Here is a 27,911-nt window from a genome sequence, read left to right as displayed (position 1 = left end):
TACACGGAGCGTAAACTCCGTGTGAAGGGGCACTAACATCCAGCCTGTATATCTTAAATTCCATAGCAAACTGCTTCAAAATAGCCTTTTCAACCTATCCCCCTTTAGCACTCCACTTAACAAAGCTTAACAAGTCTCCACACACCTATATGGTGGTCTCTCCCTAAGGAGTGACAATATCCCCCGAACCCTGTCTAAGCCTCTCACCTCTACCAGGTTATAGTCCTCTCTACATCGGGCTGATGAGATCCAACCAGATCGAAACAGCTGTCCTCGATTGAGAGACTATAACCTGGTAATAATCCCAGCGTCATTGCTAAACAAAGGCCTCTTGGAAGGTCGGGCATGAGGCTAAAGGGAGCAGCCATTATTGGGTTATTTCACTGGAATCCTGTCTTAAGACAGGCTTGCACATTCCAGTGAGCGCCCTCTATTGGTTTGCAACAATGAGGCAGCAAATGTCTTCCTAATTACATCATGGAAGGCGGATTTGCATATTCTTCCCATAGAATCTTCTAGGAAGTAATTTGTCCTGTTTCCCCCTTAGAAAGAGGGGGAGATCATTATTCCCGCCTGTTTATGGTAAAAAAAAAAAAAAAGCCAAGTAGGGCATACAAAATAATTGTAAACTTGAAAGTATTAAACAAATATATAGTTTATCATCATTTCAAGATGGATTCAGTAAAATCCACAATTCCCCTGTAGGGCAGGATCATTTCACGACCAACATCAACCTTCAGGATGCATATTATCATAATCCTATTCATCCATTCTACCAAAAATTTAAGATTTGCAGTCCAGCATGGGAGGGAAACACTTTATTTTCAGTTTTGGGCCTTCCCCTTTTGAATATCATCAGCCTCAAGGCTATTTACGAAGGTGATGGTGGAAGTAGTAGCTTTCTTAAGGAAACAAAATTTGATAGTGGTCCCCTATCTAGACAACCTCTTGGTACTAGCCTCAGTCTTTGTCTCTTCTTCAACAACAGGTTCAAATAGTGTGTCAGACTTTACAAAAGATAGGATGGGTCATAAATTGGGAAAAGTCCAATATAGTTCCCAGGTATTGCAATGTTTTTCTGGGTATCCTTCTCGATTCCCATCTGCAGATGTCATTTCTCCCCTCAGACTAGATAGACGCTCTAAGGTCCAAGATCACTGTCTTTCAAAGGAAGACAAAGGTTTCTCTTGAGAGGCAATGTCTGTACTGGGGTCAATGACCTCTTGTTTCCAGGCAGGACCCTGAGCTCAGGCCTATACAAGAGCTATTATCTTAAACAAGATAATCTGTGTGTCCCACAGTGTGAAACCCTCCCTTCAATGGTGGAAAACAGCTCAAATTTACATCGAGGAATTCCTTGGAACCCATCTCCAGTGATTCAGATCACTATGGATGCAAGCAGATTGGGTTGGGGAGCGGTCCTTTCTCAGAGGTAATTTCAGACTCTGAAGTTAAAGGCAGTTTGGGAAGCATTGAAAGCAACCAGACCATTGATAACAAACTCGCAAGTCAGAATATTGTCAGTCAACATGACGACAGTAGCATATCTTTGCCACCAAGGAGGTTTTCATTGGCGGAACCTGCAGGCTCTCTCAGCTCAGATATTCACCTGGGCAAAAACACACTTAAAGTCCATTTCTGCTCCCCATCTGAAAGTTTTTTTTAAACTGTCAAGTGGATTTTCTGAGCAGGAAACATTAAATCCAGGGAAGTGGAGTCTAAAGATAGAGATCTTCCAGCAGGTGTGCAAGGTCTGGGGAACTCTGGAGGTAAGCTTATTTGCCCATCATCAAAATGCAAAAGTTCCTCAGTTCTTATCACTCAACCCAAGAAAACCTTGGGTTCCCACAACTAGGAGTTCACCCTGGCATATGCTTTTACTCCGCTTTCATTACTTCCAAGGGTCCTGCAAAAGATCATCAAGGAGATTCTAAAGATCATTTTGATAGCCCCAGTATTGCCAAGAGGGTGGTTTAGCCTTCTAAACAATCTCAAGATAGTGGACCCTATGGTTCTTCCGTTGGTTCCCAGACCTTCTACATCTGGGTCCAATATTCTATCCAGACCCCCAGAAACTCTGGTTAGCAGCCTGGCTTCTGAAACCTCCTTGAAGTCAAGAGTTGACTGAATTAGTTATTCAAACCTTCCAGGCAGGAAGGAAAAGTTACCCATGCTATTTACAATAAGGTGTGGAAGAAATTCCTTTCCTGCGTGTGGCGGTAGTGTTCCTGATATTAACCGCCCAAATATAGCAAAAATCTTGGATTTCTTGCAGGCGGGGCTAGATAAGGGTCTAAAAACTTGTACTTTAAAGTTACAAGTATCAGACTTTAGAATTTATTTATTTATTTTTTTTATTCTGACTTCACTAACCATCGATGGGTAAAGAGAGAATTTTTTTTTTTCTGGGGCCTGTAGACTTCTTCCAAGGAAAAAAGACTTTATTTCGACAATGGGATCTCAGCGTAGTCCTTAAAGGGATTATTCCATTAAAATTGAATTTTTTCTTGTTGACACGTAGAAATAGCCTTAAGAGGCTATTCTTCTCCTACCTTTAGATGTCAAATGAGTTCTCTCGCAGCACTCGGTGCGGGCCCCAGTGCTCAAACAGCAGTGGGGCGGCCCCAATGCTGTGAGAGAACTCTCCAGGGCTGCCTCCATCTTCTTCAGGATAGGCCTCTCTTTGCGTCTTTTTGGCAGTGGCTTCAGGCTTCTAGGCTTATGGCAAAGCCGACTGCGTATGCCCGCCGCCCACAAAAAAATGGCCACTTACTGTGTAAGCAGCCATTTTTCTTGTGGCCACGGGCATGCGCAGTCGGCTCTGCCTGAGGCCTAGAAGTTTGAAGCCACCGCCAGAAGAAGACACGAAGAGAGGCCGTTCCTTAACCCCTTCCTGACATCCGACGTAATAGTACGGCGCATGTCGGGTGTGCTTTAAGCAGTAGACAACTGACTCTGTCTCCGATCGGTCCCTGGACCGATTGGAGGCATTAACCCCTCCGGCACCACGGTCAAAGGCGCCGGAGGCGCCATTTTTCCGACGGCGCTTGGGCGCTGCCATTTTGCCGGTGCTCCAGGGCCAACGTCACGTTGGCATGACAGCCGGGAGCCTTTATAAGGCTCCCTGGCCGGACTGCAATCTCTTTCTTTTGCAGGCTGGTCTATGCAGCCTGCAAAAGAAAGGATGATTTTTTGCAATGCATTAGCATTGTAATGCATTGCATTAGTGATCAGACCCCCTGGGGTTCAACACCCATAGGGGGGGTCTAATAAATGCAAAAAAAAAAAAAAAAAAAAGTGAAGAAAAAATATAAAAAAAATATAAAAAGTATTAAAAATTCAAATCACCCCCCTTACCCTAGAACACATATAAAAGTAGTTAAAAACTGTGAAACATACACGTTAGGTATCCTCGTGTCCAAAATCGCCCGCTCTACAAATATATAAAGATATTTTTCCTGTTCGGTAAATGCCGTAGCGGGAAAAATAGTCAAAAGTGCCAAACTGCCTTTTTTTCCACTGTTTTGATTCTGATAAAAATTTGAATAAAAAGTGATCAAAGCAATAGCACTTCCCGAAAATGGTAGAACTAAAAAGAGCACCCGGCCCCGCAAAAAGAGACGCCCTATGCATCCCCGTACACTGACGTATAAAAAAATTACGGCTGTCAGATATATGGCGACTTTAAAAAAAAAAAAAAAAAAAAAAAATTTACATTTTTTAAAGGGGTCAAAATGTAAATAAAACCATATAAATTTGGTATCCCTGGAACCGTACCGAAACACACAATACAGCGGACATGTCATTTTGGCTGCACAGTGAACGCCGTAAAACCAAAGCCCGTAAGAAATTCGCAGAAATGCATTTTTTCTTCAATTCCACCCCATTCTGAATTTTTTTTTCCTGCTTCCCAGTACATTTTACAGAATAATTAATGGTGGGATCATGAAGAAAAAATTGTCCCGCAAAAATTAAGACCTCATATGCCTCTGGGAGCGGAGAAATAAAAAAGTTATGGGGTTTAGAAGGAGGGGAGTCAAAAACGAAAAATGAAAATCAAAAAATGTCATAGGCGGGAAAGGGTTAATATGGAGGCGGCGCTGGAGACTTCTATCGCAGCATTGGGGATGCCCCCAGTCCTGTGAAAGAACTCTTTTGCATACCAATGAGAACCGGCATTTCTACCGAACATCGGCGCGGAGAAGACATCTAAAGGTAGAAGAATAGCCTTTCTTAAGGCTGTTTCTACGTGTCAACGAGAAAAAAAATTGATTTTACTTGTAAAATCCCTTTAAAGGTCTACCACTGCATCCCTTTTAACCAATTACTGAGGCTATCAGGGAATTGTCCTAGAAAGCGGATTTTCTGGTTGCTATAACATCTGCCAGAAGAGTTAATGAAATTCAGGCTCTATCAGAGAGCCTTTCCTAAAAATTTACAGAATAGTCCCTACCCTTTTTCCTAAAGTAGTTTCCGATTTTCATATGTCTAAAAAGATCATTCTTACATCCTTTGGTCAACATTGGTTTGACAGGAGGGAAGAATCATTTTATGGGCTAGAGGTTTGTAGAACTATCCTTTCTTATCTGAAAGCCTCTTCAGACTAGAGAAGGGATCAAAATCTTTTTATTCAATATTATGTCTCTAACAAAAAGAAAACATTTTGAAGGAAGTCCCTTGCTACAAGATTTGTGGGGCATACCTGTGTCAGAGTTGATCTCCACCGAGACATGTTAAAGCTCATTCTACCATAGTCATGTCCGTTTCTTGGGCTGAGAGAGCAAATGCCTCTTTTTAGACCAATTTGAAGAGCAACTACTTGGTCTTTGGTCCATACTTTTACCAAACATTATAGATTGGACCTTTCTCTCATGTCGGAACTCTCCTCTGGAAGGAAGGCATTGCAAGCGCCAGTCTCCCACCCAAGCCTCAGAGTTATTTGGCATTCCTCCTATGGTGCTGTCTTGGAGGGCATTTGAGAAAATAGAATTAGTACTTATCGGTAATTCGGTTTCTGGTAAGCTCTCCATGACAACACCATCTTCTCAAATTTATAAAAATATTTTTCCTGTATGGTAAACGCTTTAGCAGGAAAAGAAATCAAAAGTGCTAAACCGCCGTTTTTTTTCCACTGTTTTGCCACTGATAAAAATTTGAATAAAAAGTGATCAAAGCAAAAAAAAACAACGTCCTATGCTAAGTTACGGGTGTCAGAATATGGCGACTTTTAGAAAAGCAAATTTTTTGCACAGTTCTGGATTCTTGTTAAGGGGTTAAAATGTATATAAAACTATATAAATTTGGTATCCCCGGAATCGTACTGAAACATAGAATACACATGACATGTATTTTGGCTGCACAGTGAACGCCGTAAAAAGGAAGCCCATAAGAAAGTCGAACAAATGCACTTTTTCTTCAAATCCACCCCATTCTGAATGTTTTTCCCAGCTTCCCAGTACATTATACAGAGTAATTAATGGTAGCATCATGAAGAATAATTTCTCGCAGATATTGAGACCTGGTATGGCTCTGGGAGCAGAGAAATAGTCACTATAGGGTTGGAAGGGTGGTCAAAAACATAAAACAAAAATCAAACAATGGCCACGGTGGGAAGGGTTAAATGAGTTGAAACACTATGAAATGTGTCTCTCTCCCCCCCCCCCATGGACTTTAGCTGTCACAGACTGATTCTGTGTCTATTCTCATTGACTCTAACATACTTTTGTAATGGAAGATAGGCCCTATTCACATGTGTTTGGGTTTCGGTTCAAGGAGTTCACTTGGGGAACTCCCCCCGAAAGGAAACCTATACGCATAAAAGCGGTTACTTAAAAGGAAACTCAAGGACCCCATAGACTATATTGGGGTTCTTGTGGTTTCCGCATGAGAGAAAAGTACTGGAAGCACTCTATCTGCGTGGCATCGGGAGCAGGTATTAGCTGCTACTGACCGCTAACACTTGCTCAATTAAGGGTCCGTTCACACGGAGGAAAATGGCGCTGAATTTGGTGCTGAATTTCAGCACTGAAAAAAAAACAGCCTTCCATTGACTTTAATGGGTTCCTTTTTCTGCTAGCAGAAAAAGAAATTCAGCACCAAATTCAATGCCATTTTCCTCCCTGTGAATGGACCCTAACCCCGGGTTGGAGCTGAGCTCCAAGTGAGGATTTTAACCTCTTGAATTCATCAATTATCGAACCATAATTGTGATCATATGCAGAATCACTTGTTTCTATGACCCTATACCCACATCCATAGTTTTACGGATATGTGTGCGAATCTCAGAACTTAGCTTAAATATGGAGAAAGTCCTATTACTGCCCATGTTTATGGGTCTGTCTATCTTGTCTAATAACTGGGTCTGTGAAAACGCAGACAGCACCCAGTTAAATCCTATATGGAATCTGTTAGATTTTTTTTTTAACCGAACTTCAAATGAATATGATAGTTTTTGTAAAACCAACATAATTTCAACAGCAATGCAATGAAATTGTTTTCATGGTGCTAGGATCACACTAGTATTGCATCTCCATTATTCGGGTTCATGAACTGCTAAAACAGAGGTTACACACAGAGTTTCTTGCCAAATATAAATGCAGACACAATGTTACACACAGAGCCTGGCAGACTCCATTGACTACGGTAGGGTTTGTCTGGTGTTGTTTTCAAACTGAAATAGGCAGACACCATTTCTCTGCTGATTTTTGACAGACTCTATGAGGAAATCTCCAAAGGGGTTTCCACCACAGATGTAAATGTAGCTTGACTGGCAAAGTTCCTTATTTTTATTTATTAATTTTCGTTACCAAAAGGAGTAATTGACGTTGCATTGCAACTATGATTTTACTATTACATGAGCCGATGGCTTAGAAGTTCAGTAAAGGGTTTTAGCAGCCACATTCCCTTCATCTCATCGGTCATATGATTGGTTCAGTCAGCTGTTTGCATGTAGAGATGATTGTCATAAGACTCTTTGTATAATTGAGGCTCTTTTCATAATTAAGTTAGCCCCCTCTTGGCAGTACACAGTTCTCACTGTTTGACAGCAATTTAATATTCTAGAACACTGCAGTATTATATTCAGCAAGAAAACTTGACACCTGAAAGAAAATTGTAAATCAACGATGAATTAAAAAGGTCTTTTAAATTATTCAGAACAGATCTATTTTATTTGGAATGCCTCCTTTATATTCTTTTGAACAGAATAATCCAAAAAAGCATTTTTTTTTATAATGAATTGGTTTTCTCATTATGCTAGACCCTTCCTATAAAATCCAGTTGCAATTGAAACCATATACGACATCAAATTGACTACTGTTTGTAATTGCAGTTATGGATAAAAGTACAGACCAATATATTTCAATGAGCCCATACACATAGTTTTTGTGTCTGTCTGTCCAGGCCGAGTTGAAGAGTCATAAAATATGGAAAACAAGAAGCAGACGGCCCACAATCTGACCAAACCCTACAGAGAAGAGTAGACATCAGAAAATCACAAGTATATTATCACTTAAGAACATAACATAAATCATAAAACTTAACATTTAATAATAAATACCCCTAAAAAAGTTATACAATATTAAAAACATTAAAATATGCCAATAAATTGGTACATACAAGTTTCCTGTTGTGTTAGATCTATCGTTCATTAGAAATCTTCCGAAAACTTTGATTTGCTGTAATCTTTCCTCATTTCAGATATATGGGTGCTGTTTGTTTGTTTGTTACCTGTATCTCTACTGTTGGCGACATTAGGGTTCAATATTATCGATACAAGACTTACATTGTACTGTGAAGGATGCTGTAATGGTGACTCCTAGTCGAAATCAATGGCCTTGATCTCTATGGAATAAGTAAAAAAAAAACACAACAAAAAACAGCATTGTCAGCTTTGCAGTGGTATATAACATTATCTTTTTAGTACTGGGTGGCAGTCTCCTTCTCTCTAGCTATTATAGGAAAGTCTGTCACGATTAGAAATGCTCTTCATTGCTAAATAAAATTTTATATCTTTTATTTCATCTTAATCAGTCATAGAGCTCTGTGAAGAAGGTGGATGATGACATCCACTGGAAGGTGTCCATGGCAAAGCTCCCTAGAAGTTGGAGATGTCAGGACTAGTCTCTAGGACATATACACTCACCGGCCACTTTATTAAGTACACCATGCAAGTAACGGGTTGGACCCACTTTTGCCTTCAGAACTGCCTCAATTCTTCGTGGCATAGATTCAACAAGGTGCTGGAAGCATTCCTCAGAGATTTTGGTCCATATTGACATGATGGCATCACACAGTTGCCGCAGATTTGTCGGCTGCACATCCATGATGCGAATCTCCCGTTCCACCACATCCCAAAGATGCTCTATTGGATTGAGATCTGGTGACTGTGGAGGCCATTGGAGTACAGTGAACTCATTGTCATGTTCAAGAAACCAGTCTGAGATGATTCCAGCTTTATGACATGGCGCATTATCCTGCTGAAAGTAGCCATCAGATGTTGGGTACATTGTGGTCATAAAGGGATGGACATGGTCAGCAACAATACTCAGGTAGGCTTTGGCGTTGCAACGATGCTCAATTGGTACCAAGGGGCCCAAAGAGTGCCAAGAAAATATTCCCCACACCATGACACCACCACCAGCCTGAACCGTTGATACAAGGCAGGATGGATCCATGCTTTCATGTTGTTGACGCCAAATTCTGACCCTACCATCCGAATGTCGCAGCAGAAATCGAGACTCATCAGACCAGGCAACGTTTTTCCAATCTTCAATTGTCCAATTTCGATGTGCTTGTGCAAATTGTAGCCTCAGTTTCCTGTTCTTAGCTGAAAGGAGTGGCACCCGGTGTGGTCTTCTGCTGCTGTAGCCCATCTGCCTCAAAGTTCGACGTACTGTGCGTTCAGAGATGCTCTTCTGGCTACCTTGGTTGTAACGGGTGGCTATTTGAGTCACTGTTGCCTTTCTATCAGCTCGAACCAGTCTGGCCATTCTCCACTGACCTCTGGCATCAACAACGCATTTCCGCCCACAGAACTGCCGCTCACTGGATGTTTTTTCTTTTTCAGACCATTCTCTGTAAACCCTAGAGATGGTTGTGCGTGAAAATCCCAGTAGATCAGCAGTTTCTGAAATACTCAGACCAGCCCTTCTGGCACCAACAACCATGCCACGTTCAAAGGCACACAAATCACCTTTCTTCCCCATACTGATGCTCGGTTTGAACTGTAGGAGATTGTCTTGACCATGTCTACATGCCTAAATGCACTGAGTTGCCGCCATGTGATTGGCTGATTAGAAATTAAGTGTTAACGAGCAGTTGGACAGGTGTACCTAATAAAGTGGCCGGTGAGTGTACATATGGGCACCCCGCATGGGGTAACCAGAGGGACATTAGGCATCGCGGAACTCCTTGCATGTATTGTTTAATCAGTATCCCTGCGCTATGCTGAGAAGGTCTAAAAGACCGAAACAGCGCTGTCCATAGCTGGGAATCTGTTCCTTTTGGAATAGAAATACTAATTTGGCAATAAACTCCACCTCATGTCAGTAGGCTTTTTAACTGAGTCATGCATGATGTTAAGGGTGCTGTCCCTGGAGGGAAGCATACAGAGGCACTGTTCTCCTAATTACATCCTGGAGAATAGATTTGCATATTTTTTACCCAGAAACCCTAGCGGAGCAGGAATGACTTGTAAGTTTCCGTACGCCTATGTAGACACACACTCTCCCTAATGTGTATGATTACCCCCTGATCCTGTTTTATCGCGGCATCAAAGGGGTTAATGGCACATGGTGGCACTGTAAGTGACCGACTGCTTCACCCCAAGTGTAATAAGGAGAGCTATCATAAGTCCTTCCTCCCAACCATGGTCAGGATACATAATCTACATTAGACCAAGCAAAATCACTCCACACCGAGAACTAAATGATCCTGAAGTCGTCTTTATTTCTTTTCTTCATTTGCTGCTATGGATTCCTAGTATTTTGCTCAGCTTATGTGTGTCTCCTTCTGTAATATATTACTGTTTATTATCCTGTATTTGTATTACCATGCTGCCGTAATACACTGAAATTTCTCCATGGTGGGACTAGGATAAAGGTTAAAACCTCCGATTGGAACTCGGCTCTGACCGGAGGTTAAAGGGGTATTCCCATGTACATAATAAAACAATAAAGAGGAGCTTCACAAAAAAGTGGTGTCCAACCAAACGTGTTTTATTAGTAGAGTTCAGTAGTGAACGTTTTCGGTCTTAGTCGACCTTCGTCAGACTCTACATAAATTTCAAAAAAATAAATAAATCAATTAATTGCAGTGGTGATACAGTGGTGTGACACATCATGATACAGAAAAAGGTATATACAAACATGTACACTATATATACAAATAAGCCATACGAGAGCCATGCATGAGGTTTGTCAACAACAAGGATGGTACAGTAAATATCTATGAAGTGCACCTAGTCAAGGTAAATAGTGTACTTGAATATAATAAAATAATAGTAGGCAATAAAAAAGATGAAAGTAAAAATGCCACCTGTCTTGCAGTAGAAACAGGAGTAAATAGGACCAGTGTCCAAGTAATGGAGGCTCACAGATACCTGCAATCAGTACAATGTATGATACTAAGGGTAGGTACAAACAGAAAACTCAGTAATGTAGTTGCTCGTCCTCTAGGGGGACCTTACCTCCGCTGAAACCAAGCCAAGCCCGCTGTGGATGAGTCTATGCTGCGCAAAAAAGAAATCAGGCAGTCTGCCGTGGGAAGAGCGCGGTCAGAGTGGCGTCAAGCCGCCCTTTAAAAATGGCGCTGGACCTAACATGATTGGTCCGACTCGCGCCTACGTATGTGATGACAAGCGGGTAGGAGGCACGCATGCGCGGGTCGGCGCATGCGCGCAAAGGCCAGAACAAGGATAGTAACCGGAGGCTAAGTGACTAAAGTGGAGAACCGCCCTCAGTATGTGAGAGCCCAGGACTGTGTGTCTGACACTGTGATCTGTAGTACGGGGGTACCTCAAGGTACAGTTCTTGCCCCATTCCTCTTCACACTGTACACTGCTGACTTCAGGCACAACTCATCCAGCTGTTACTTACAGAAGTACTCCGATGACTCTGCTATAGTCGGCCTTATCACTGATGGCGATGATAGGGAATACAGAGACTTAAACCGGGATTTTGTTGAATGGTGCCAGCAGAACCAGCTCAGGATTAATGCTGGGAAGACCAAGGAGATGGTGGTGGACTTTAGTAAACGGAGAGGTGCTCCGACCCCGGTGGAGATCCAAGGAACATGTATTGAGATAGTCAGGACCTATAAGTACCTGGGCGTGCTCCTCAATAATAAACTAGACTGGGCTGATCACCTGGAGGTGCTGCACAGAAAGGGCCACAGCAGACTCTACCTGCTCAGGAGGCTGAGGGCCTTCGGAGTCCAGGGGACACTTCTTAGGGCCTTCTTCAACTCTGTGGTTGCCTCAGCCATCTTTTTCGGTGTGGCCTGCTGGGGAAGCAGTATATCAACCAGGGACAGAAATAGACTTGACAGGCTGATCAGGAGGGCCAGCTCTGTCCTGGGGAGCCCCTTGGACCCAGTACAGGTGGTGGGTGACAGAAGGATACTGTCTGTGGTGACCTCCATGCGGGGGAACAAATCCCACCCCATGTATGGGACCCTGATGGGACTTGGCAGCACTGTAAGCGACCCTCTGCTTCACCCCAAGTGTGAGAAGGAGCGCTATCGCAGGTCCTTCCTTCCAACCGCGACCAGGCTGTATAATCTACATCAGACCAAACGAAGAGCTCTCCGCACAGAGAACTAATGATTATGAGGATGACCATGAGGTCTTCCTCTTTCTCTTCTGTTTTTCCTTAGCTGCCATGGACTCCTAGTATATCTTCTCTTCTCAGCTTATCTGTGTCTACGTCTGTAACATATTACTCTGTATTATCCTGTATCTGTATTACTATGCTGCTGTAACACGCTGAAATTTCCCCAAGGTGGGACTATTAAAGGATTATCTTATCTTATCTTAAATGGGAAACCGAAGTCAAGCATAGTGGCGTTAACCTATAATGATCCGTGATAATAGAAGCCCCTATGTTAACTGGTGAGAAAGAAATTAACTGTATGAATAGCAGTGATGAATAGATGTATAACAGTTATTGTAGTGACCTAAATAGAAGAAGAAACAAAAGACAAATGAAATGGAAGGGAAGAACACCACAGCTGAAGTAACAAAGACAAGAATGAATAGAGAGAAAAATGAAAACCAGAAAAATTGGGAAAATAAATTGACAAAATAGAAAAAAATAAATGTAAAAAGAATTTTTATTCTTGGCATATCAAGAAAAAAATTAAAAAATAAAAATTAAAAAAAGAAAAAAACAAAAAACAAAAAATGAAAAAAAAATAAATAAAAGAGAAAATAAAAAAATATAAAAATAATAATAATAGGATGAAACAATGAAGGATACCAACGACGGCGGGCCCAGGGGGGTTCAGTCAGAGGTGGTCCTAACAAGCCTGTGAAATAAGCAGGTAAATAAATCAGGTGATATAACTAGGTGCATATAACATACAAAATAGCCCCATGAAACAGAACACTAGCCTATATGAATGATTGGATTTCATACTCTCTATTCAGTCCACGGGGTTCCATGGTCTGAAGCCTATGTATCCAATAGGCTTCGCGTTTTTTCAAAAGGGTGGTCCTGTTTCCACCCCTACGTGGCATAGCCACATGTTCGAGGACCTGGAATCTAAGCTGTGAGATATTGTGCCCTGCGTGAATGAAGTGTGATGGAATGGGTAATAATAGGTTTTGACAGCGAATATTGGATTTATGTTGTTTGCGGTCTCGCACACGTTGGGTGGTCTCCCCAACGTATGCGAGACCGCATGGACATTTAATCAAGTAGACGACTAAGTTAGAATTGCTGAGAAAACTCTGACGTGATTTTTTCACGTCAGAACCAATCAGAAAAAAATCACGTCAGAGTTTTCTCAGCAGTCCACGACACGGCACTTTTCCATGCCTCAGTTGCCATCAGTGCTCTAACATCTTAAGAGGCGACAAGATATATCACCCTCACACTGGCCAGACATTTCCCATTCATGATTACTTTACTTGCAATTCTAACTTTGAATGGGTAATAATAGGTTTTGACAGCGAATATTGGATTTATGTTGTTTGATGCGGTCTCGCACACGTTGGGTGGTCTCCCCAACGTATGCGAGACCGCATGGACATTTAATCAAGTAGACGACAAAGTTAGAATTGCAGTGGCCAGACCCCAGGCTGCATAATACAGACTAAATACTTGCAACACCCAATCTCGCCGCAGGGGGTGCTGGGGGAACGATTGCGCATCCCGTTGGATGCAGCGATCAGGTTTGATCACTGCATCCAAGGGGTTAAAAACCCCTATCAGTGCTGAGCTCCGATGGGGGGGTTATGGAGCGGGTGTTACCTTTCAGATATATCTAACACCCGCTCTATTACGTCCTTGCCTGACTGCCCGGTGTAACTTTACAATAGGGCAGTCAGGAAGGACCTATCAGTGCCGACGTAATTTTACTATTGGCCGGTCATTAAAGGGTTAAACACTATTGTGTCATTAGACAAATAAAGACAGACTGGGTAGGTAATAACAGACTGCAAAGTAAGGAACAAATGGCAAATATCCAGATCCTAATTATATGCAAAAAGAGTCTCCAATATACATGTGTGTATGCAGCAAACCACTACACATAACATTGCATAATAGCCTGACTTTCTGAATACACTACCAGACATGTGTATGATGTGTCTGGCAGTGTAGAATATTGATTCAGCAATGAAATCATACCAAAATTACCCTTTTTTTTTTTTTTTTTCTTAAAGAGAATATATATATATATATATATATATATATATATATATATAATAAAAACCATGCATGTTTGGTATCGTCGCATCTGTAACGATCTGTACAATATTACTGAAACAATATTTAATGCACACAGTGAACATCGAGGAAAAAAAAAAAGGGGAAAAAACCCGCTAGAAGTAGTGATTTTTTTCGCCAGCTCACCTTACAAAATATGCTATGAGAAGTGATCAAAAAGTCATATGTACCCCACAAAACAACCAATAAAAAGCACAGGTTGTCCCGCAAAAATTGAGTCCTCAGCCAACACTGTCAACCAAAAAATAAAAATGTTACGCCTCTCAGAAGATGATGATACAAAAATCATTGATTTATGTCCCCAAATGTTTTTTTTTTTTTTTTTCTACAAAATTAGTTTGACATAAAAAAATAATATAAATGAGGTATTGCCGTAATTGTACTGACCCGCAGAACAAAGGTCACATGTTACTTATACTGTACGCTGCATGGTGAAAAATTTAAAAGGTAAAATCAATGCCAGAATTGATTGATAAAATGTATTCAATAATTGTAGGCACCCAAAAATGGTGGCATTACAAAATGCATCTCATCCTGCAAACAACAAGCCCTTATATGGCCACATCACCAGAAAAATAAAGAAAATCTAGCATCTAGCAATGTGAAGACAAAAACCCCCAAAATCGCCAAATTATTAGAACACAACTGGCTGCGGCAGGAAGTGAATGTATAAGCTGTGCGAGAGCGTGTATCAGGAAGACACCAGAAGTGACCCCCAGAATGACTCCCCCAATCATAGGAACTACTGGAACATAGTAGGGAATTTGGTGTTTGCAATGTACTCCGTACAGCATACATATTCACTCTTAACCATCCGCTGAGCATTCACGTCTGGGATACTAATACTCACTACACCCCTTGATAAATTTGTCGGGGGCAGTTTTTAAAATGGGGTCACTCCTTTGGAGAATCCACTTCTCTGGTACCTTACAGGCTCTAAACATGACGTCCAGATACCAAACATCAAATTTGCACTCCAAAAGCCGCATAGCGCTCCTTCCCTTCTGCACCCTTCTGTGTTTGCCGAAACTGCAGTTTACCAACCAGTATGACACTGGTGTACTCAGGATAACGTATGTAATAGAATATGTGGGTATATATTGATATTAGGGCGCAGCCGGACACAGAAGGGAAGAAGGGTTGTTTTTGGAACACAGACTGTTTGGTTTTTGGATGCCATGACACTTTTGCAGAGCTGAAACGCCAGTAAAGTGGAATCCCCTGATATATGACCTTATTTTGGAAAATACACCCCTGAAGGATTCATCCTGGGGTATTGAGAGCATTTTTAAAAGAATCCCATCATTGGATACCTTTTGTTTTCTGACTAAAACGTAGGAATAGCCTTAAGAAAGGCTATTCTTCTCTTTAGATGTCTTCTCCACACCGCTGTTCGGTAGAAATCCGGGTTTTCTTTGGTATGCAAATAAGTTCTCTCACAGCACTGGGGGGCGGTCCAGCAATTCCTCTTTCTTCTGGAGCGCCCTCCTCATGTGTCTTCTAAGCCTCAGGCAGAGCCGACTGCGCATGCCCGCCGGTCACAAGAAAATGGCCACTTACACCAGCTTACTGTGTAAAAAAATGGCCGCTTTCACAGTTTACTGTGTAAGTGGCCATTTTCTTGTGGCCGGTGGGCATGCACAGTCAACTTTGCCTTAGGCCCGATGGCAGAGCCGACTGCACATGCCTAGAAGATTGTAACCCAGAACGGAGGAAGACACAGGGAAAGGGTGTTCCAGTAGAAGATACAGGCATCACTGGAGATTTCTCTCGCACCATTGGGGATGCCCCAGTGCTGTTTGAGCGCTGGGGACCGCGCCCCAGTGCTGCGAGAGAACTCATTTGCATACTGAAGAAAACCCGGATTTCTATCGAACGGCAGCACGCAGAAGACATGTAAAGGTAGGAGAATTGGTGAATCTCTAGAAAAACTTAATTTTTAACTTCTCATTAGCTGCGCATTCATTTCTGGAAACTAAATAAATGCAACCCTCAAGGGTTAAAAATGCTCGCTATGCCACTTCATAAATCCCATCAGTGGGGTAGTGCCCAAAATGGGGTGACATGTCTGCGGATTCCACTTTATTGGAAATTCAAGGGCTTTGAAAAAGTGGCATGACGTCCAAAAACCAAACTGTGCTCCAAAATCGCACTCCTTCCCTTCGGTGTCTGACTGTGCTCAAACAGCCGTTTCTACCCACATATGGCATTAAGTACATTATCTGGGGTACACCAGTGTCATACATGTGGTCATACACTCCCCTTTGGGTACTCAGCAGGGCACAGATGTGAAGGAGTGATATGTGCTTTTGGAGTGCAGATTTAGATTGATGGTTTTTGGACACCATGTCATATTTTCAAAGACCCTAAAATTGCCCCTATAAAATGGGGTCACTTCTTGTGGAATTCCAGTTTACTGGCACCTCCAGGGCTCTCCAAAAACAACATGGCGCCCAGAAAGTCCCAATAAATCTTTACCCCAAAAGCTAAAAAGTGGGCTCAGAAGTTCCTTTCCTTCTGAGCCCTGCTGTGTGCCCAAGCGGCAGTTTACACCTACATAGAGGGTTCTTTTTTTTTTTTTTTTTTTGCCCCTCAAATGGGAGGAAGGACCAATGGAGATCCTCCAATATCCTCTAATCAAATGAAGTGAACAAGTTTAATGTAGGCAAATAAACCAAAGCCAAAACCCACTATAGTAATAACCACCCAAAAAAATATTCCATGTACTTTCTCTTGACATTGCACAGTGAGGAAACTGGGCAGTAAAACACTTTCCCATATTGCTTATATAATTCTCTAAGAAGCTTATCAGTCACAGAGGGAAAAATTTTAGTGCCTCTTTAAACCTCCTAGTATCAAAGATCTCTCTAGATGCAACCAGACATTTTATCCGTTATTGTGGACATACCCATCTGTGAAATAGACGCCTGAAGATCAGAATTTACTCCTACAGACCGGGATGAACACAAGTAGTATAAAAATCATGAAGTACGAGCAAAATTCCCGAATCCTTCCTAACTAACTAGCTACAGCTGGGCAATGCAGTGTGGGCCAAATTCAACTGCACTTACACAATGGTGGTCAACAGGTGACCTGCTGACTCAACTTCTTTAACCGGTTAAGGACCAGGCCCAAAAGTATGTTAAAGACCAGGCCTCTTTTTTCAAAACTGACATGTCACTTTAAATGGCAATAACTTTGAGACGCTTTAACTTACACAAATGAATTTGAGATGGTTTTCTCGTAACACATTATACTTCATGTTAGTGGTAAACACTAATCAATATTTTTGCATTTATTTATAAAAAAACTAGGAAATTTGATGGAAATTTGAAAAAAATTGCAATTTTCAAAATGTGAAATTCTCTGCTTTTCAGGCGGATAGTCATACCATCCAAATACATGAATAAATATTATCTCCCATATCTCTGCTTTATATTGGCATCATCTTTTGATTGTATTTTAATTTATTTTGGACGTCACAAGGCTTACAAGTGTAACAGCAATTTTCCAGATTTACAAGAAAATTCTCCAAACCAATTTTTTAGGGACCACTTCAGTTCTGAAAGTAATTATAAAGGCCTGTATAATAGAAACCCCCATAAATTACCCCATTTTCAAAACTGCACCCCTCAAATTATTCAAAACAGCATTTGGGATGTTTGTTAACCCTTTAAGCATTTCATAAGAATAAAAATAATATGGCAGTGAAATTTAGACATTTCATTTTTTTTCACTAATACATTCATTTAGACCCAAAATTAACACATTCACAAAGGGTTGAAGGAGAAAATGCATCTGACAGTTTATTGTGCAATTTCTCCCGTGCACAGAAATACCCCACATGTGGGTGTAAACTGATTTTTGGGCACACGGCAGTGCATGGAAGGGAAGGAGCGACACTGGGTGTTTGAACAGCAGATTTTGCTGGAATAATTTTCAGCGCCATGCCTTATTTGCAGAGACCCTAGAGTACCAAAACAATGGAAACCCCCCAAAAGTGACCCCATTTTAGAATCCACACCCCTCACAGAATTCATCAAGGGGTATAGTCAGCATTTAGACCCTACAGTTGTTTCACAGATTTTACTAACATTGGGATGTGTAAATGAAAAATTACTAAAATGTCACTTTATCTCCAAAGTTTTCATTTTCACAAGGGGTTAAAGGAGTAAAAGCCCCCCACAGTTTGTTAAACAATTTCTCCTGAACACGGCAATACCCCATATGTGGCTATAATCTGCTGTATGGGAACATGGCGGGGCTCAGAATGGAAGGAGCGCTATTTGGCTTTTGGATGGCAGATTTTGCTGGAATAATTTTAGGTGCCATGTCGCATTAGCAGAGCCCCTAGAGTACCAATACAGTGGAAACCCCCTAAAAGTGACCCCATTTGGGAAACTATACCCCCCACAGAACATATTAAAGGGTAGAGTGAGCATTTTGACCCTACAGCTTTCACAGATTTTATTAACATTGGGCCATGAAAATGAAAAATTACTTTTTTTTCAACAAACTGTCAATTTAGCCCCAAATTTTTAATTTTCACAAGAGGATAAAGGAGAAAAAGCTCCATAAAGTTCGTTACACAAATTCTGCTGAACACAGAAATGCCCCATATGTGGTCATAATCTGCTGTATGGGAACATGGCGGGGCTCAGAATGGAAAGAGGGCTATTTGGCTTTTGGAGGGCAGATTTTGCTGGAATATTTTTCAGGTCCCATGTCGCATTTGCAGAGCCCCTAAAGTACCAATACAGTGGAAACCCCCTATAAGTGACCCCATTTTGGAAACTACACCCCTCATAGAATTTGTCTAGGGGTAGAGTGAGTATTTTGGCCTCACAGGTGTTTCACAGATTTTATTAACATTGGGACGTGAAAATGAAAAATTACTTTTTTTTCCCAATAAATTGTCCATTTAGCGCCATAGTTTTAATTTTGCAAATAGTTTAAGAATTAAAAGCCCCCCACAGTTTGTTACACAATTTCTTCTGAACACGGCAATACCCCATATGTGGCCAAAATCTGCTGTATGGGTACATGCTGGGGCTCAGAATGGAAAGAGCGCTATTTGGATTTTGGAGGGCAGATGTTGCTGGAATAGTTTTCAGGTGCCATGTCGCATTTGCAGAGCCCCTAAAGTATCAATACAATGGAAACCCCTCAAAAGTGACCCCATTTTAGAAACTACACCTGTCAAGGAATGTATCAAGGGGTATTATCATTTTGAGCCTAAAATGCTTCCCAAAAATTAATGTACAAAATGAAAATTGAAATTTTTAAAAATATGCCATTTCGGTGCCCAATACGTTGCACCCACTTTGTGTTGTCAGAGACCTGCACTCCTAAAACTATTAAGTGGGCCATCCCGGGGGTCAAAAAATTATATATGTGGGTGTAAACTGCTGCTTGGGCACACAGCAGGGCTCAGAAGGGAAGGACCACTGTGCGTTTTAGCTTTTGGGATACAGATTTAGAGGGACCCTCTGGGCGCCATGATGTTTTTGCAGAGCCCTGGAGGTTCCAGTAAACTGGAATTCACCAAGAAGTGACCCCATTTTGTAGGGGCAATTTTAGGGTCTCAGCAAATGTGACGTGGTGTCCAAAAACGAAGAATCTAAATCTGCACTCCAAAAGCACATATTGCTCCTTACATCTGCACCCTGCTGGGTACCCAAATAGCAGTGTATGCCCACATGTATGACACTGGTGTACCCCGGATAACGTACTTAATGCCATATGTGGGTAGAATCGGCTGTTTGGGCACAACCGGGGACAGAAGGGAAGGAGCGCTATTTTGGTTTTTGGAGCACAGTTTGGTTTTTTTTGCCACTTTTGCAAAGCCCCTGAATTGCCAATAAAGTGGAATCCGCAGACATGTCACCCTATTTTGGACACTACCCCACTGATGGGATTTATCAAGTGGTGTAGCGAGAATTTTTAACCCTTGAGTGTTGCATTTATTTAGTTTCCAGAAATGAAATCGCAACTGATAGAGAAGTTAAAAATGAAAATTTTACAGATTTGCCATTTCAGTGTGCAACATGTTGTGCCCGACTTATGTCAGCAGAGACACTCCAAAAACTGTTAAACGGGTATCCCAGGCACAACAGCTTTTAGAGCGTTCATCTCTGATACAAGTCGGGCACAATATATTAGGCACTGAAAGGACGTATTCCTGGAAAAATGGTCATTTTCACCTCTCACAATCCACTACAGTTATAGTTATATATATAAAGTTATAGCAACACTTGGGGGTTAAAAATGCTGTCTGTACCCCTGGATAAATCCTTCAGGGGTGTAGTTTCCAAAATAAGGTAATTTATCAGGGGATTCCAAATTACTGGCGTTTCAGCTCTACAAAAGTGTCATGGCATCCAAAAACCAAACCGTCTGTGCTCCAAAAACCAAATGACCCTTCTTCCCTTCTGTGTCCGGCTGTGCCCTAGTATCAGTTTATACCCACATATGACATTATGTCCGTTATCCGGGGGTACACCAGTGTCATACATGTGTCATACATGTGTCATAAACTGCAGTTTGGACGTACAGCAGGGTGCAGAAGGGAAGGAGCGCTATGCGGCTTTTGGAGCACAGATTCAGATGTTTGGTATCTGGACGCCATGTCATGTTTGTAGAGCCTGTAAGGTACCAGAAAAGTGGATTCCATGGGGTACCAGGAGTGACCCCATTTTGAAAACTGCACCCCTCAAAGAATTTATCAGGGGGTGTAGTGAGTATTAGTATCCCGGACGTGACTGCACAGCGGATGGCGAAGAGGGAATGTATAAGCTGTGCGGAGGACCAAATTCCCTACTATGTCCCCGTAGCTCCTATGATTGGGGGAGTCACTCTGGGGGTCACTTTAGGGGTCACTTCTGGTGTCTGTTCCCTCATAAGCTGTAAATCTGGGGTGTCCCCTGATATCCGCTCACACAGCTTATATATTCCCTACATGACGCACCCAGTTGTGTTCTAATAATTTGGCGATTTTTGAGGGTTTTTGTCTTCACATTGTGAGAAGCTATATTTTCTTTGTTTCTGGTGACGCGGCCATATAAGGGCTTATTCTTTGCGGGATGAGATGCATTTCGTAATGACACCATTTTTGGGTGTCTACATCTTATTGAATACATTTTATTAACCCTTTTTTGCTGGATTTAAAAAAAAAAAAATCAATCCTGGCATTGAGTTTTACTTTTTTAATTTTGCGCCATGCAGCGTACAGTATAAGTAACATGTTCCCTTTATTCTGCGGGTCGGTACGGTTACGGCGATACCTCATTTATAGTATTTTTTTATGTGTTACTAGTTCTGCAGAGGAAAAACACATTTGGGGACATAAATCAATGTTTTTTGCATCGCATCTTCTAAGAGGCGTAACATTTTTATTTTTCGGTTGACAGAGTTGGTTGAGGGCTTATTTTTTGCGGGACAACCTGCGCTTTTTATTGGTACTGTTGTCGGATGCATATGACTTTTTGATCACTTTTTATAGCATATTTTGTATGGTGAGATGGCGAAAAATCATTACTTCCGGCGAGTTTTTTCCGGCGTTCGCCGTGTACATTAAATATTTCAGTTTTATTGTACAGATTGTTACGGACGCGACAATACCAAATATGCATTGTTTTTATTACTTTTTAGTTCTTTTTTTATATAATTCATTTTCTATTGAGAAAAAGGGATTTTTGGGCTTTATAACTTAATTTTTTTCATACACTTCATTTTATTTTTTTTACATTTTTTTTTACTTTTTCATGTGTCCATTTAGGACACTTCAATCAGCAATACTTTGCTGATATAGAATGCCATGTGAGACACAGCCTGCAGGTGTCCCACATGGCATTCCGTAGCAGGATGTCAGGCTGTGTAGACGCACAGCCTGACATCAGAAGGTCCTGGCAGGATCACCAGGTATGTGGGGGCTTCGGGCAGACTGGGGTCACTGGCCAGACCCCAGACTACCTTTTACTGCTATCGGCACCCTCAGATCTCGCCGCGGGGGGTGCCGATCTGATTCAATTGTCTTTCGATGTTTCACGGCGCGATCGAAAGGGTTAAAACGTCCAGTCGGACTCAGCTCCGACTGGACGTTATTGAGGAAGGGGTTAGGTGTTAGTAACACCTAACCCCCGTCCTCCCCGCACCCATCCCCCCGCGAAATAGGTACCTAAAGACAGGATGTATTTTTACAATAGTCCGGTCTTTAGGTACCTGGACCGCAGGCCGTAATTTTACGTACGGCGGTCCTTAACCGGTTAAAGCATCACTGCTTCACAGAAAAGAGTTTATTAGAGATGAGCGAACACTAAAATATTCAATATTAGATATTCGTTTCAAATAGCCCCTCAATATTCGACTATTCGAACGAATATCGAACCCCATTATAGTCTATGGGGGAAAAATGCTCGTTTCAGGGGAGTCACCAAGTCCACTATGACACCCCAGAAAGTGATGCCAACACCCTGGACTGCAACTGGAACAGCAGTGGAAGCATGTCTGAGGGAATCTAACATGCCCAAGTCACTGTATTATGTCGGGATCTCTGTCAGCTTGCGATATGTGGGAGCTGACTTTTTCCCATAGCTTTTTCCCATAGCTGTCTATAGCACAGGAGAGGGAGGTCTGAAAACATTGAGTTTTAGACGGTTGTCTTCTTGCAATAGTGGATGTTGTTTGCGTGCGATTCCTCTCAACATCTCCAGGTGTGGGTTGTATGTGATGACCAGAGGCACCCGATTGTTTTCCAGTTTGGTATTGTATTTTAATAAATCCATTCTTGGATTCTTGGAATTTTTTTTTGAGGTCACCCAGGTGTTTGACCATATCTACAGGGTCTGAGCATATGTGATGGTATCTAATAGCCTGGCAGTAGACAATGGAGTTCTTTGTGTTTTGGATAAAAACTATCCCATCTTAGGTATGTTGGGCGGTCAGTTGGCTTCCGATGCAGTGATGTCTCAACTTTGTTGCTCCGTATCTTGATGACAGTGTCCAGGAAGCTTATTTCCATTAAGGACTTGTTGAACGTCAGGTTGAGGGTGGGATGGAACTGATAGAAATGTTCATGGAAGGATTTCAACTGTTGTTCAGATGCAGTCTACCTGCACCACCAAACCTCTGGCCTACTATTGCTTCATTGACAGTATCCTAATCCTTTTGGACTGGGTCTGAACAACAGCTAAAAACCTTCCATGATCATTTCATTCAGTTTTATCCCATCATCATTCTGATGCTCAACTACTCCTTAACAGACATAAACCTCTTGGAAGCCTGTAAGAATGTTGTACAAATACTTTTTCTTCAAATCCACCCCATTCTGAATTTGTTTTCCAGCTTCCCAGTACATTGAAGAGAATAATACATGGTAGTAACACAAAGAACAATTTGTCCTGCAAGCAATATGTCTCTTGAGAACAGAAAAATAAAGTATAGAGTTTGGAAAGCAGAGGTGTCAAAAACGAAAATTTAATAATTCCTCCAGTGCAAAGGGGTTAATGATGGTGTTTAGAAGGATGATTATTGACTTTCTCTTCCCCCAATTTTTCCCTTTCCCTCTATATTCTCTCTGTTGACAGAGTAAAATGGGTGAAAATTATATTATACAATGTTTTAGTTTGTTCTTTTTCAAAAAAAAACTTTTGTGCTATATAAAGTAACCTGTAGTCCTGTACTTCTTTACTTGCTTTTGACTGCCTACTTTTATTGCAATCTTGTTTGCTCTCTCACATTGTATATTATGTTGCTTAAATTTATAAACTTTTTTTCCAGATACATCATGAATGTTCACTGCAATGACACTGCAAGAGAATTTTTGTCTGATGTTAATAAACTATGTACTGCGGATAGAGAGATTAGGAGTGATGAGGAGGAAGAAAGCCATATGGCAGTGCTTGTGGAATACTTAATCAATGGACGAGGACATTTGCTACTTGCAACACTCAACAAAACTGTTGACCAGGTATGTTTTATGAGCAGCCTAACCAATTTACAAAATCTTCAGTATTACTACCGCATTTTTCGGACTATAAGACGCACCTAGGTTTTAGAGGAGGAAAATAGGGAAAAAAAAATTTGAAGCAGAAATGGTAAAATATTTAATATATGGGAGTTGTAGTTTTGCAACAGCTGCAAGGCCACATTGACAGGTGACCCTGCAGCTGTACGGGGACGCATAGAGTGTTTTTTGTTTTTTTTTTGCGGGGCCAGATGTACTTTTTAGTTATACCATTTTGGGGAATATCTATTGCTTAGATCACCTTGTATTGAAAAAAAAAAAACCCGGCGGTTTATGACTTATGATTTTCTAAGGACTGATTTAGAACTTTTATTTCATATTTTTATTATATATTTTTAAAGCTTTTTTATTTATTTATTTATTTTTTTTACTATTTTATTCCCCCCCCCGGGGGCTTGAACCTGCGGTCACTTGATTGCAAGTCCCATAGACGGCAATACAACTGTATTGCCGTCTATGGGACATTCTCTATATTAGTATTACGGCTGGTCCTAGACCCAACCGCAATACTAATATAGCAGTGACAGGCCTGGGAGCCTCATTAGGCTCCCGGCTGTCACCCGAACAGGTCGGCTCCTGCGATATCGCCGCGCAGGAGCCGGCCTGCAACTTCACAGGTACGGGGCCGGTCCCCAGAAGGGGAGAAGGGGCCACCGATACTGACCAGGCATCCGCTGTACTAGAGAGGCGGATGCCGGCGAGGGATAGACGCTGGCACAGGTGCCGGGGCCTGAGACATCGCTGCGCTCCTCTGCCCTGCATGAAGCCAGCGGTGGGGGGACGGAGGAGCGGAATAGCATCGCCGCTGCTGGCTTCATGGGGCAGAGGAGCGCAGCGATGTCTCAGGCCCCGGCACCTGCATCTATCCCTTGCCGGCATCCGCCTCTCTATTACAGCGGGTGCCAGGCGCCACATTCGGACTATAAGACGCACCCTTCTTTTCCCCCCAAATTTGGGGGGAAAAAAGTGCGTCTTATAGTCCGAAAAATACGGTACTTTTTTTTTTTCTCTTTATGAATAAATTCCAGTATACTTTATGCTGGGTTTCCATAAAAACACATACAAGTTATTGTAAACTACAAATGCGGTTGTTAAAAAAAACAAAAACCAAAAAAAAACATACGTTTTTACATATATAGCAGTTAGCTAACACAAATTATGAACCTCAGGAGACATGTTTTTCTCCTGTCATTTCTTGAAAGTTTTGTAGATTAAAAATGTACAAATTTTTAGTAACCCCTTCCCGACATCTGCCATAATAGTACAGTGGATGTCGAGTGGATGTCAGCCGCCATCACTGTTGTGTCTCTACTGTATTACACAGCAGAGGCCTGGCGTTAAGGCCTGTGGCCACTGCCAGCTCTGATCTGTAGCTTTTGGTGCTTTGGTCAAAGTAAAAATAAAAAAATAAATTTTAAAAGTTCAAATCGCTCCCCTTTCCCTAGAATACTTAGAAAATTTTTAAAATTACTGTGAAACACACAAATTAGTCATCTGTGTCCAAGAAGTCCTGGTCTTCATTAGCGCAAGGTGTCTACAGTATAAAAGATACTTAAACACCCTGAATCTGCTGTAATATTACGGCGGATGTCAGGAAGGGGTTAAAGATGAGAATCTTCATGATAGCCCTTATAGTAAAGGAGCGAATTGCTATTAAAAACGCTGTTGGGAATTGAGATCTGCAATTAGATCTATTACCCCTCACTGCATACTAAAGCTGCTCTACCTACGTCTTGCAGCTGCACATATAGGTTAAATAATTATCTCTCTTGTCTGCATGGAAATGAAGGATGAGGATACGCCAGGTCCAACTTTTGTCATCTGCTTGTGCCACCATGGCTGCTGTCCCTGATTACTGAGTTACAATCCAGGAACATAGATAAGGAGTTTATGTAGGTTAGAAGTTAATTGAGTTTTAAGTATTCTTCATTTTCCTACTCCACGGAAATGGTACTGCCCCCAGGAGCATCCAAGTATAATAATTCTTCTGTAGCTGCTCATATACCTTGGGCTTAGAATAATGGTCTTCCAGTTCATAGGAATCTCAGCTGAGGGCTCTCATATTGTTTACTATTGTATATTTGCAGTATTCATGCATGAGGAGCAGCATGCTGCCCTCTAATTGGGAAAGTTGTATGTACTGGACTTACATATGTTTCTGAATGTAAAAGAAAACACACATTGACTTATCACCTCCTCATGCCCTCATCATAGCAAAATTCACATTGTTTAGGGTTATACTTAAAGGGATTCTAGAATTAACCCCTTCCCGCCGATGGCACTTTCTGACTTCCTGACCAAGCTCGATTTTTCAAAACTGATATGTGTCACTTTGTGGCAATAACTTTGGAATGTTTTAACTTACCAAAGTGATTTTGAGATTGTTTTTTCATAACACATTATACTTCATGTTAGTAGTAAATTTTGGTTGATATGTTTTGTTTAATTATGAAAAAATAGGAAAATTGGTGGAAATTTTGAAAAATATGCATTTTATAAAGTTTGAAATGAAGTGCATTGCATACAGATAGTCAGACTGCCAAAATTATATCATAAATCTCATGTCCCAGATCTCTACTTTATGTCGGCATCAAACTTTAGTCACCTTTTTATTTTTTACGGACATTAGAAGGTTTACAAGTGAAACAACAATATTCAAAATTTTCAAGAAATTTCCAAAACCCATTTTTTTAAGGGACTAATACAGTTATGAAGGGGGTTTTCACCCCTTAAATAAGCCAAAACAACATATACCAAGTATTTCAACCCTATAAGTGCTTAACAGGAATTAATACAAAATGGAGGTGAAATTTTCAAATTTTATTTTACTAATATTTTCGTTTAGCCCTAGAATATTCACATTCACAAGGGGTTAAAGGAGAAAACACATCCCACAATTTGTTATGCAAGTTCTCCCGACTACCATAGTACCCCACTTGTGGGTGTAAACTAATATATGGACGCATAGCGAGACGCAGAAGGGAAGCCGCGCCAAGGAGCTTTTAGAGGGCAGATCTGGCTGTGATAAGTTTCAGGAACCATGTCACATTTACAAAGCCCTTGAGGAGTGGAAACCTGTAGAAAGTGACCCCATTTTGAAAACCGCACCCCTCCAAAGAATTTATCAAGTGATGTAGTGAGCATTAGTAACCCCGTAGTGAATATGTAAACTGTGCAGAGTAAATTGGGTACACCAAATCCCATTCTATTTTCCCACTAGCTCCTATGACACGGACGGGGAAGAGGGGCATTCTGGGGGATCAGCGCTGGTGTATTATCTCTCATAAGCTCTAAATATGGGGTGTCCATGAAAACGCTCGCACAGCATATACATTTCCTTCTAGTCGCAGCCACTTATGTCCTAATGGTTTGGCGACTTTTGGGGTTTTTGTCTTCACATTGTACAAGCTAGATTTTTATTTTTATTTTCTGGCAATGTGGCCATATGAGGGCTTGGTGTTTGCGGTATTAGATGTGCTTTTCAATGCCACCATTTTGGGCCCTGTAACTTATTGACTACATTTTATTAACTCTTTCTGGGTGGGATATTAAAGGAAACATCAATTCTAGCATTGCTTTTTAGCATTTATTTTTTTCCCGTGCAGAGTACAGCATAAGTAACAGAAGCAAAACATTGGCAGTTTGATATTGTTGAGCAGAAACCTGCGTGGAGATGGACTTGATCTCTGCAATAATCCGTTCCTGTTTTGCCTCCACCCGACAGACTATAGTTTCCAAGTCCATCTTAGTTGGCAGAGAGCTGAGGAGGTTCCAGATAACTGCCAACTTGGGGTGCTTGGATCTGCAACCGAAGAAGTAGGTAGCGTCCTGCAGGGAAGAATCAGACAGGTCAGAGGATGGTGGCGTACAAAGAGCAGCCAGGGTGCAGTTGAAGTCCGGTTCATGACCACGTATATCAGGGTATAGCAGATAGCAGG

At 41.5% G+C, this 27,911-nt stretch overlaps 1 protein-coding gene across 1 annotated transcript in view; it reads left to right on the top strand.

Annotated features, from left to right (window-relative positions):
- The window catches only part of LYST (lysosomal trafficking regulator), a 393,838-nt gene that overhangs the window by 12,979 nt on the left and 352,948 nt on the right, over positions 1-27,911 (top strand). The window contains exon 2 of the mRNA XM_075267816.1: positions 23,727-23,916. Within this exon, the coding sequence (XP_075123917.1) occupies positions 23,734-23,916 (183 nt within the window). The 5' untranslated portion in view covers positions 23,727-23,733. The remainder of the gene's footprint in view (positions 1-23,726; positions 23,917-27,911) is intronic.

Source organism: Leptodactylus fuscus, chromosome 3, assembly GCF_031893055.1.
Source record: "Leptodactylus fuscus isolate aLepFus1 chromosome 3, aLepFus1.hap2, whole genome shotgun sequence".
Classification (NCBI taxonomy): Eukaryota; Metazoa; Chordata; class Amphibia; order Anura; family Leptodactylidae; genus Leptodactylus; species Leptodactylus fuscus.
This window is presented reverse-complemented; position numbering and strand designations above follow the sequence as displayed.